At 35.5% G+C, this 12,602-nt stretch overlaps 1 protein-coding gene across 7 annotated transcripts in view; it reads left to right on the top strand.

The window, feature by feature from the left end:
* Positions 1–12,602, top strand: part of CFAP70 (cilia and flagella associated protein 70) — a 100,868-nt gene that overhangs the window by 39,422 nt on the left and 48,844 nt on the right. For all 7 annotated transcript variants that reach the window (XM_042959867.1, XM_015543668.2, XM_042959869.1 and 4 more), the window contains 3 exons: positions 5,669–5,839; positions 6,020–6,100; positions 7,679–7,770. In XM_042959867.1, coding sequence (XP_042815801.1) covers positions 5,669–5,839; positions 6,020–6,100; positions 7,679–7,770 — 344 coding nt within the window. The remainder of the gene's footprint in view (positions 1–5,668; positions 5,840–6,019; positions 6,101–7,678; positions 7,771–12,602) is intronic.

The following is a 12,602-nucleotide window of genomic DNA, read 5'->3' as shown; positions in this document are numbered from 1 at the left end:
GTATGCAAAAGTATCTGGGTTAAGTTTGGCAGAGTGGAAAAGCAAATGAAATTAGAAAAAGAGCTAGCAGTGATGAATGTTGCAGTGTGTAAATTAAAATTCCTAATGACATAAAAAAAAACCCAACTCCGTATTCAGAAAAACTTTTTGGGATCTAGGATAGCAAAAATTAAAAATAATTTTTGTGTTTTTAAAAAAATTTTTTAACATTTATTTATTTTTGAGAGACAGAGAGAGATGGAGTGCAAGCAGCGGAGAGGCAGAGACACAGAGAGACAGAATCCCAAGCAGACTCGGGGCTCTGAGCTGTCAGCACAGAGCCCCACGTGGGGCTCGAACCCACCAACCCTGAGATTTTGACCCGAGCTGAAGTCGGACACTCAACCAATTGAGCCACCCAGGCACCCCTAAAAATAAGTTTAAGGGGCGCCTGGGTTGATCAGTCGGTTGAGCCTCTGACTTCAGCTCAGGTCATGATCTCGCGGTCCATGGGTTTGAGTCCCCCATCGGGCTCTGTGCTGACAGTTCAGAACCTGGAGCCTGCTTCGGATTCTGTGTCTCCCTCTCTCTCTGCTCCTCCTCTGCTCATGCTCTCTCTCTGTCTCTCAAAAATGAATAAACATTAAAAAAAATTAAAAAATAAGTTTAAAATGTCTATAATAGAGAAAAGCTTAGAAAATGATTGTAAATAAAAACGATTCAATATGCATCTATTAAAAAAGATAATTGTTAATGCTGTGTAAATAGTTAAATGGAAAAAAAAGAATGCCAAAATGTTACATATAGCATAGATAAAAATAAGTTGCAAATGAGTTTATTAACATTGTTAAATGTGAAAAATATAAAAGTAGAAGTGGCTATTAATTAAAAAATATGAATTCAGGAAAGACTTTCCTAGGCTTGAGAGCAATGAAAGATATAAAAGATTTAGATTAACAAAAAATGAATAGCTTCTATGTATAGGAGAAACCATCATAAACAAAATTACAATGTAACTGAAAAACGGGAGAATATTTGAATATATGTAGGAAAGATGGTTACTATTCCTAAAATATAAAGCACTTTATCAAATTGATAAGAAAAACACACTAATTTTGTTTTAAAGGGCAAAGTACATGAAACAGTACTAGACAAAAAAAGAAATGCCAATGGTCAATAAATAAAAGAAGAAGAAACATTTGGCCTTACTTAGAATCAAAGAACTGCAAATTAAAATAATAATAAAATACAATTTTACCTGTAGAATTAGTCAATTCTTTAAAACATGGTAATGCCCATTGTTGGGAAAGGTGTGATAAAGCAACTCTCATTCACTGCTAGAAGTGTAAATTAGTACAAACCATGAAAAAATTTTTGTCAGTATGTATTAAGAAGCTTAGAATACTTATATTTTTTCCTGTAGCATTCCTACTTCCAGGAATCTATTTTAAAGGAATAAGTAGAATTGTATCCAAATTTTACTAAATGAAGATATATCTGAGGGAAGTAGTATATTATAATTGAAAGGTTATAGGCCTTGATGTCAGTCAGCCTCTAGTTTCAATTCTGGAATTAACCAGCTGGGTAACTTCAGGCAAGTGACTAAGTTTCTCTCAACTTTAATTAATTAATTGATTTATTATAAATAAATTTATTATAAATGAAGACAGTGCTTTTTTCCTAGAATTGTTTTACATATTAAATGAGATAAAATATGTAAGGTACTAGGAGTGTAGTACTAGGGGTGTAGTAGGGGTGATTGGAGACTATTGTATATACATTAAAAATTACCTTATGAAAAATTTTAAAACATGAAAGGATACATGTGATAATCTTTTAAATGAAAAATCAGGATATAAAACTACATTCAATATGACCACAACTTTTAAAAAATATATAATCATAATTAAATATATATGTATATATGTATATATATACATATAATATTGGAGAGGAAATCTTTCTGGCTATGTCTGAGTGAGAAGGTTGTCAAATATTCTCCCCACCACCACCAAAAGCAGCTGTAATTGGACAAATTGACAAAAAAACCTTTCAGCACTCTGGAAATTGACCAAAGGCATCAACAAACTGAGAAGCATTAATGCATGAAAAACTATGGAGTTTGAGGCTTTCTTGGTTAGGGCTGCTTCTAAAACTTCCCTAAGTTGTTCCCTACTCCACTTCTTTAGCTTAACCAGTGCAGTGATTATCCTAGGGCAGGATAGGCTGTGAGGACCAGCAACTTTGCTGCCATAGAAGAAGACTCACACAATTTGGAGCAGTGGATGAAAGACCTATGCCCAGCAATGCTGTTGGTTGAAATTTGTGGAGAGCAACCAACATAACTGAAATGAGAGTCCCAGGAAAGAGAGTAAGGGGCAGAAAAGATACACGGCAAAATAATGTCTAGAAATGTCTCATGTTTGATGAAACCATTAATCTACATATCCAAGAAGTTCAGAGAATCTCAGGTTGGATAAGCATACAGGCATCTACAACATAGACATTAGAGTTTACTGCTGAAAGACAAAGAGAAAATCACGAATTCAACAGGAGAAAAACAACTCATTGCTTATAGTTGCAATGTATTTAACAGCTGATTTTTCTTCTGAAACAATGGATCCAGAAGGCAGTAGAATAACATATTCAAAGTGCTCAATGAAAAAGCTAGCAATCAAAAAGGAAGGTAAAATAAAGACATCCAAAGATAAACAAATATTGAAAGAATTTGTTGCTAACAAATTTGTCTTGTAAGAAACACTAAAGGAAGTTCTTCTGCTTGAAAGGATATGGCATTGATTGCTGACTTGAATCCACAGGAAGAAACAAGGAGCATTAGAAATGGCTAAATTTAAGTTAATATAAAAGATTTCAGAAATACAGTATGTATTTTTTTTAATTTTTACTCTTAATTTCTTTGAAAGACATTATATAAAGCATTAATTATATTGTTGGGTTATAACATGTATAGATTTAATTTGTATGATAATAGTAACATAAAGGAGGGAGGATAGAATGGAACTACAGTGTACTAAAATTTCTACATTATACCAGAATTAAGTTAATATCAGTGTGATATACATTGTGATTAGTTAGGATGGCTAAGAGAATTTGTGTGTGTGTGTGTGTGTGTGTACATATACATATTTAGCATAATAGAAGGCATTTAAAGGAGGAACAGATGAACAAAAAAGACAGAAGATATATAGAAAACAAATAGTAAAATGGCAGACATAAATGTAAATATTTCAATGATAACTTTATATGTAAGTAGTGTTAAATACCCCAATGAAAGGACAGAGATTATAAGACCACATTTAAAAAAAAAAATCAAGATTCAGGGGGCCTGGGTGGCTCAGTTGGTTGAGCATCCAACTTTGGCTCATGTCATGATCTTGTGGTTCATGGGTTTGAGCCCCACATCGGGCTGTGTGCTGACAGCTTGGAGGCTGGAACCTGCTTCGGATTCTGTGTCTCCCTCTCTCTCTGCCCCTCCCCCACTCACACTCTGTCTCTCTCTCTCTCAAAAATGAATAATGAATGAATTAAAAAAAATTTTTTTTTAATCAAGATTCAATAATATGCTATTTAAAAACAGACACACTTAGATTCAGATACATGGAGATTGTAGCAAATGGTTGGAAAAGATATGCTATGCAAATAGAAAACATAACAGAGCTGAGTGGCTATATTTATATCAGACAAAATAGACTTCAAGACAGGAAGTATTACTAACAACATAGAGTGGCATGTCATAATGATTAAAGGGTCAATTAATCAGAAAGAATTTACAAAGTATTGTGTAAAATAAATATATAAATTATAAATGTATACACACCTAACAATAGAAACTCATAATACTTAAAGCAAAAACTAACAGAATTGAAAGAGAGATAATCTGACATTTAGAAATTTCAATATTTCAATCTTAATACTTGGTAGAAAAACTACATAGAAAATCTATATTAAACATTAACTTAGCGTACAACCCACAAAATCATTGTTTAAAATGTTTACTTATTTTTGAGAGAGAGAGAGAGAGAGAGAGGCTCTCACAAGCGAGGGAGGGACAGAGAGAGAGGGGAACAGGGGATCTGAAGTGGGCTCTGTGCTGACAGCAGCAAGCCCAATACGGGGCTTGAACTAATGAACCATGAGATCAGCACCTAAGCCGAAGTTGTACACTCAACAGACTGAGCCACGCAAGTGCTCCCCTCAACAAGATCATTTTTAAGAACCTACCCAAGAGAACTGAAAACCTGCATTTACACAAAGACATGTATATGAATATTTATAGCACATCAGTGAAACTATCACCACAATCAAGATAAGGCAAATATCCATTTCCTGCCCCCCCAAACTTTCTTGTGTCTGTTCTTATCCTCTCATACCTCTGACCAGTCTTCCCCTCTTTGTTTTTTAGTCTGGCTTCTTTCACTCAGCATAAATTCTATTTAGACTTCAACCATGTTGTTTAATTTAAAAAATGTTATGATTCTGGGGGACCTGGGTGGCTCAGTCGGTTAAGCATCTGACTTCAGCTCAGGTCATGATCTCATGGTTCGTGAGTTTGAGCTCCGCGTGGGGCTCTGTGCTGACAACTCAGAGCCTAGAGCCTGCTTCAAAATCTGTGTGTCCCACTGTCTCTCTCTGCCCCTCCCCCGCTCACGCTCTGTCTCCCTCTCTCGCTCTCAAAAATAAATAAATATAAAAAATTATTAAAAAATGTTATGATTCTTCTTCATTTATCTGTAGTTTGATTTTCCCATACAAAATTTTTAGTTTGAATTTTAAACTTGCCCTATTTTTCCAATTATAGTTGATAGGCAAGTAGTAATTAGATATTTCTTATGCAGAAATAAATTCTACCTGTTACAAATCAGGAATCCTAAATTCTCTCTGGTCCTGCAAGAGAGCAGACACTGACACAGAAATGAAAATGAGAGAGGCTAATGTCTGGGAGGAGACAAGAGCCCTAAACAGGGATTTCATCTCCATATTTATTGAGCTATCAAGATTTTACATACGTGGTGAGTGTGCAGAAGGAAACAGATAGGAATCATTAACTCATATGTGTAAGAAGCAAAGGGTCTGGGAGGAAAGTAGCATTTAAAGTTGTGGTCAAAGCACAGTAATATATTGGTGCCAGATGGTAAGTAGTTTCCTGTAGGTGATACAACGAATTAGCTGTCTTCTTTAAAGTTTCAGATTGATGGAGCATGCAATTTTAAAGATAACAAGTTACTAGTTAGCTAGTCTAGCTAGCTAACCTTGGGGGCTTTCACTCTGCAGCAGCTCTGGGCCCTAAGCCTTTTTAACCCGTTTGTGTAAATGTGAGGAATTCTTGAACCTATTTCCCCTATCTACCATTTAAAGTTAATCTGAAATTATGTATCAAAAATTAAAAGTTTTCTAGGAACAAGAGTTAAGAAACACCAAAACCAAGCGATGTTGAACAATCTCATTGTAATAATTTAAATAATAGGATAGATAGCTAATTTTCTATGAGGGCTTTACCTGTTCAACAAGTATGGTGATTCAGTGAAGTTTTTCTTTTCCCTATTTCCCTCTGATTCTACAATGTTGAAATTATCTAGAAAACTAAATGTTGTTAAAGAATAATGTGAGTTTCTTTCAAATTTGTCTCATTCGCCTGTGATTCACTGCATTTTTTTTTGTTTCTTTTCAGACCAAATGTTTATTTAGCTTGTTCCGGGATACTGGCCATCATTTGATTCAGAATAATAAAATAGGAGGAATTAATTCTCCATTGTCTAAACTAGTTGTTTCAAAGAACCTGAAAGAAGATAAAGCAGTCAAAGAAAAGGATATAGAAGGAAGGCCTAGGCCTGGGGATATGGTAGGTTGTTGAGAAGGTGATGATTTTGCTAGCTTTGTTACATTTCACAGGCTTGTACTGATTATAGGGTGAATTGCATCAATTTAGTTTGCCTTTTGTTGCAACTTAATGATCATTGTTCCTGCCATTGGGAAGACCATGTAAGAATTCAGTTTTTGAGGCGTGTTCATTTTCTTTCAGCAAGCACCTAGTATAAAATCTCAGAGCTCAGATACTCCTTTGGAAGTTGAACCCTCTCTAAGCCACAATCCAGAAGGACAGGTAACTATGCATAAAGAGTTGGAAAATTAAGTTTAAATTCATCAGTTTTTTACTGAGCAAGATAGTATGGTATTGTGAAAAGTTCTCATTATCTCAATTACCATCCCATATTTGCCATGACTAGTTTATAACTTTGGGTAAATTTCTTTGTCTTGTTGAGACTCTCTAAAATGAGCAGGTAGTACCAAATTAACCTTAGGTCCTTTCTAACATTAAAAAATTATGTGTTTTTGTAATTCTACTGTATTATATATTAGAAATCATGCAGAGATGCATCATCTGTAGCATTTACTCCTCTGCCCTCAAGACACTCAACAGTCTGGTGGGTGAAACAGATTGGTACATAACTAACCATAACACAGAATTTTGATGAATATTATAATAGAGGTACAAATAAAAGTGCTGTTTGGGCTCACATAATACAGATGAATCGCTCCTAGGATAAAGCAGTCTCAGAAGGCTTCATGGAAGAGCTGGCATTTGAGCTAAGTAGTGAAAGATGAAGAGAATAGTTTGCCGGATGAAGATGAGAGGGTAGGCATTTCAGGGCAAGGGAACAGCCCGAGTCAGGACACAAAGAAGGTAGCAGAATTTAGAGTGAATCAGTTAATTTTGTGTATGGAATACAGATGAAAAGAAAGGAGAATTTCTAGATAGAGGTGAAAAAGGAGAGAGAGACCGTGTTGAGTTGTAGAAAGACTGAAAGATTTGCTAACAAGTTTGGACTTCATTATGTAGCTGATAAGGAACTCTTGAGCTTCATCTTGGAGACTCCTATTAATGGTTTTTAAGTCATGTAGAAATAAGACCTCCTATGTATTTCAGGGTAGAACTCTTGCAAGGAAGTGAAACCGAGAAAATGAAGTTGGGGTAGGGGCTTCAAATATTGGTTTATAGGTTTTTCTAATTGTACAGGTGAGTGTGTGATGATAGTTTGATTTAGGGAAGAGATTGTAGTAAGGAAAATCAGAAACTTGAAGAGGCAAGATTTGGAATTGGGGAGCTTTCAGGGTGCTGAGGAAGAAAAGCTAAAGATAACGCAGGTTTCAAGCCTCACTTTCGAGAAGGATTACAAAATCATAAGTCAAAGAGAGATCAATATAAGGGAAATGATAAATTTTGGACATGCTGTATTTAGGGTGCTGGAAAAAAATTTGGATAGAAATGTCCATCAAACTGCAGTTGGTAGATGGTGATGTGGATTCTGTGAATGGGAATGTCAGAATATTTCTGATTGGAAATACTTGGACTTGGAAGATTTGGTGGCAGAAAGAATAGCATTCACTTAAAACAGTTACAAGAAAAGTATTGAACAAGTTAAACAGTGCTTCAGCTGAGGTAGAAGTTTCCAATAATAAAATTGAAAATCCTTTTATGCAAGAGATAACCACTGTAACTATTTTTCTTTCCAGTTATTTTTCTATATTAAGAATATTTTGACAGTCAAGATCATACTATATACGTATAGTTGTATATGCAATTTTCTTATATTGTATATGTTATCCTATGTTACTAAAATTTGTTCATAAATATCTGTTTTTAATGGAAAGAATAAATGAGAGAAAAATATCTTTACAGCAATATGTAGAAGCAGGCACATACATTGTGTTGGAGATTCAGCTGGACAAAGCCTTGGTTCCAAAGCGAATGCCAGAGGAGCTAGCCAGAAGGTGTGTAGCAATGGTTCTTATATTTATATATATTTTTTTGCAAAAACATTTTAGATATAAATAAAAGGAATTCAGATTGTCTCCATAAATATAATTTCCCTAGACTAAGCAGCAGACAGTTTTCTGGTTTTTTAGCCCAGATTAAGTTTCTTTTGTTATAGTTGTCTTCTTATTACAAAAGCAGTATATGCTCAGCATAAAAAAAAAAAAAAAAAAAAAAAAAATCAAGGGATACCTGGGTGGTTCAGCTGGTTAAGCGCCCGATTCTTAATTTTGGCTTAGGTCATGATCTCATGGTTTGTGAGTTCAAGCCCCAAATCAGGCTCTGTGCTGACAGTGTGGAGCTTGCTTGGGATTCTCTCTTCCCCTCTTTCTCTGCCCCTCCCCAACTCTCTCTCAAAAATAAATACATCAACTTAAAAAAAGTCAAGATTTTGAGAAAATTGAGATCAGCAAGCATATAAAAATACTCAGATTTCTACTCACCCAGTGATAACCACTTAAAAAAGCTTTTTAAAATGTTTATTTATTTATTTTGAGAGAGAAAGAGAGAGAGAGAGAATCCCAAGCAGGCTCTGCATTGTCAGCTCAAAGCCTGATGCAGGGCTCGATCCCATAAGCCATGAGATCATGACCTGAGCCAAAATCGAGAGTCAGATGCTTAACCAATTGAGCCATCCAGGTGCCCCAGTGATAACCACTTTTAAAAAATTGGTATTTATCCTTCTGGAGTTAAAATTCCTAAAATACACACATACACACCCATGTCACATATAAATAAGTGCAATTTTTAAAAAACTTTTTTTATATTGTACCATAGTGCTTTGATTGTGTTTCTAAGAAGTTGTCCATTTCATCTAGGTTGTCCAGTTTGTTGATGTACAACTGTTCATGGTATTCTCTTATAATTCTTTTTACCTCTATAAAAATGGGGAGTACTGTCCCCATATTTATTTCTGATTTTAGTAATTTGAATCTTCATTCTTTTTTCTTAGTGGTTACCTTGGAAATAATAATTACCATCTTTTTTTTTTTAAGTTTGTTTATTTATTTGAGAGAAAGAGCAGTGTAGGGGCAGTGAGAGAGGGAGAGAGAGAATCCCAAGCACTAACAGTGCAGAGACCTATGCAGGGCTTGAACTCATGACATCATGACTTGAGGAGAAACCCAGAGTTGGATGCTTAGTTGACTAAGCCACCTAGGTGCGCCTATAATGACCATCTTAAACCTTTAACAATCTAATTGGAATAATACCAACTAAGCTTCAATACTATTCACCCTGCTCCTCTATATCTCCATCTTTCCCTTTTTATATTATTATTGTCACAGATTATATTTTTATACATTGTGTGCCTATTAGCAAATATTTCTAATTACAATTTATGCATTTGCCTTCTACAAACAAGTAAAGAGGGGGTTATTTTTATTTAAAAAATTTTTTTTACTGTTTGTTTATGTTTGAGAGAGAGAAACAGAGGGTGAGCAGGAGAGGGATACAGAAAGAAGGAGACACAGAATCTGAAGCAGGTTCCAGTCTCCAAGCTGTCAGTACAGAGCCCGATGTGGAGCTCGAACCCACGAACCGTGAGATCATGACCTGAACCACCCAGGCTCCCCAAACAAGTAAAGAGGAGTTTAAAACCAGAAGTACAATAATACTGGCTTTCATGTTTACCTTTACCAGTGTTCCTTATTTCTTCAGTTACCTTACAGTTACTGACTAGTTGTTCTTTCATTTCAGCCTGAAGGGCTCCCTGTAGCATTCTTTTTTTTTTTTTTTAAAGTGTATTTATTTTTGAGAAAGAGAGAGAGGGGGACAGAGGAACTGAAGTGGGCCCCATGCTGATAGCACTGAGCCCGATGCAGGGCTTGAACTCATGCTTTGAGATCATGACCTGAGCCGAAGTCGAATGCTCAACTGACTGAGCCACTGAGGCACCCCTCTCTTTAGCATTTCTTATGAATTAGGTCTTACTAATAGACTCTTAGTTTTTTTAAATATAATTTATTGTCAAATTGGCTTACATACAACACCCTGTGCTCATCCCAACAAGTGCCCTCCTCAATGCCCATCACCCATTTTCCCCTCTCCCCACCCCTCCATCCACCCTCAGTTTGTTCTCTGTATTTAAGATAGACTCTTAGTTTTTGTTTATTTTGTTAATTTCTTCTTCATTCTTGAAGGATGATTTGCTGTATATAGAATTTTTGGCAGGCATTCTTTTTTCTTTCAAAACTTTAAATATGTTACTCTAGTACCTCTGGCCTCCATGGCTTGTGTTATTCTTTTTGACATTATTGAAATTATCTGTTTATCTTTTGTGACAAGTCACTCCTCTCATTGCTTTTTGAGTTTTTCTCTTGTCTCTGGCTTCTGACAATTTGACTACAATTTATCTTAATATAGATCTCTTCAAGATTATTCTGCTTGGAAGTTGTTATGCTTCTTGGATATATAGATTCATGTCTTTCTCCATATTTTGGGAGTTTGGGGCCATTATTTCTTCATAATTCTTTCTGCCCCTTTCTCTCTCTCTTCTCCTTCTGGGATTCTCATAGGGTATATGTTGGTCACACACATTGTGTATGTTGATGGTGTACCACAGATTTTAGGCTCTCTTTACTTTTTTTTATTTGTTTTTCTTTCTGTTCCTCAGATTGTGTAATTCCAATTATCCTCTCTTCAAATTTGCTCATTCTTTCTTCTGCCTGACCAAATCTGTTGAACCTTCTAGTAATTTATCCTTTCTGTTATTGTACTTTTCAACTACAGACTTTCTGTTTGGTTCTTTTAAAAATTTCTGTCTCTTTACTAATATTCTATTTCCTTTCTGTTTATACATCATTTTCCTGATTTCTCTTTCCTTGTTTGTGGTTTCCTTTAGCTCTTGAGCATGAGTAAATTGCTTTATTTCACATCTTTTTGTAGCAAGTCTGATGTGTGGACTTCTTCAGGAACAGTTTCTATAGATTTATTTTTTTCCTTTGAAAGAGGCACACTTTTATGTTTTTTGTACATTTTGTGATTTTTTGTTGTTGAAAACTGGACATTTGGATATTATACAAACTTTGGAAATCCGATTTTCCCCTTCCCCAGGGTTTGCTGTTCTTAATTGTTGAAGTTGTAGATTGTGTTTAGCCAGTGTGGGTTGGTTTATTTTGTTTGTTTGTTTTTTCAGCCAATGTTTTGATTGAGATTTCCTTAAATGCCAAGATCTTAAGATAATCAAATAAAAATAAAACAAAAAATATTTGTTTTGTCTGCAAATGATTCCATGCTGGAGCATTCTTTTAACACTTAACAAGGCTGTTTACATTTCTGCCTCAACCTTCACTTCCTGCTTGCACTGGGCCTATAGGTCAGTCAGTGGTGGAAGCTTGGGGTCTTCTCTGGTCTTTTCTGAGCATGTATCCTATCCTAGGATGTGTGCAACTTTCATGTTTAACGTAATGCTGTCAAGGTTCATCCATACTGTAACATGTATCAGTACTTCATTTCTTTGTTATTAAATTAGATTTCACTGTATGGATGTACCACATTTTTTCCCATTCTTTAGTTGATGGACATTTGGACAATTCTTAATACAACATTCGATAATGATTGTGTTAAAATGGAGGTCAACTGATGTAACTCCTCTGCTCAGAAACCACCAGTGACTCCCTGGCACACTCTGAGTAAAAGTCAAAGTCCTTGCAATGGCCTACAACTGCTTACATATTCTGTCTGTACTTTGCTCTCACTTTTTCAGTCCAGCCATACTTGCTTCCTGCTATTCCTCACACATGCCAAGCACATTGTTGCAGCAAAGCCTTTACACTTTCTGTTCTCTTTGCCTGTACTTTTCTTATCCCAGATATCTACACAACTTGCTTCCTCACTTCCCTGAGGTCTTTCCTCAAATGTTAGCATCTCAGTAAAGTGTCTTGATGAAATGTGCTTCCCTACTTCACCACCCTAGCTCCCAACGTAGTCTATTTGCCTTCCTGCATTGTTTTTCTTCACAGCACATATCACTAACATATTTATCTTAATTATTGTCTTTCTTTCCCTGCTAGAATTCAAGCTCCATGAGGGCAAGAATTTTTATGTACTTTGTTTTATGCTCTATCCCCAGCATCTAGAAAAATGACTGATGGATAATAGGCAGTCAGTATATATTTTGAATGAGTGAATAGATAACGTTGTCTCTGGAGAGGAAATTGGATGGCTGGAAGACAAGGTTGTCAACAAGGCTAATAACAAGGAGACAATTTAGTATATGTTGTTTCATGCCTCTTAAGTTCTGAATCATGAATGTATTACCTATTAAAATAAATAAAATTAAAATTAGAAATCAAGAGCAGAGATATACAATTACATATGACCTATTAAAGAAAAATTGAGGGGCGCCTGGGTGGCTCAGTTGGTTGAGTGTCTGACTTCGGCTCAGGTCATGATCTCACAGTTTGTGAGTTCGAGCCCCGTGTTGGGCTCTGTGCTCACAGCTCAGAGCCTGGAGCCTGCTTCCAATTCTGTGTCTCCCTCTCTCTCTCTGCACCATCCCCACTCATGCTCTGTCTCTCTCTGCCTTAAAAATAAATAAAATATTTAAAAAAAATAAAATAAAATAAAAAATAAAGAAAAATTGAATTTGTGAATTTGATTATAAACTTTAAGGCAGTACAATATACTTCAGCAGGAATCTGAAGCTACAAGGAGGAAGAACTAGAACTTAATTTCCTCTAGTTTTTGTAAGGTCTCCTGAAAATGGAAGGTAGAAAGTTTAGCATAAGTAGGTTGACAGTGACAAAATATACTTTCTTACTCACCACAAAGTCTGGTATCATTATTG

Source organism: Panthera tigris, chromosome D2, assembly GCF_018350195.1.
Source record: "Panthera tigris isolate Pti1 chromosome D2, P.tigris_Pti1_mat1.1, whole genome shotgun sequence".
Classification (NCBI taxonomy): Eukaryota; Metazoa; Chordata; class Mammalia; order Carnivora; family Felidae; genus Panthera; species Panthera tigris.
This window is presented reverse-complemented; position numbering and strand designations above follow the sequence as displayed.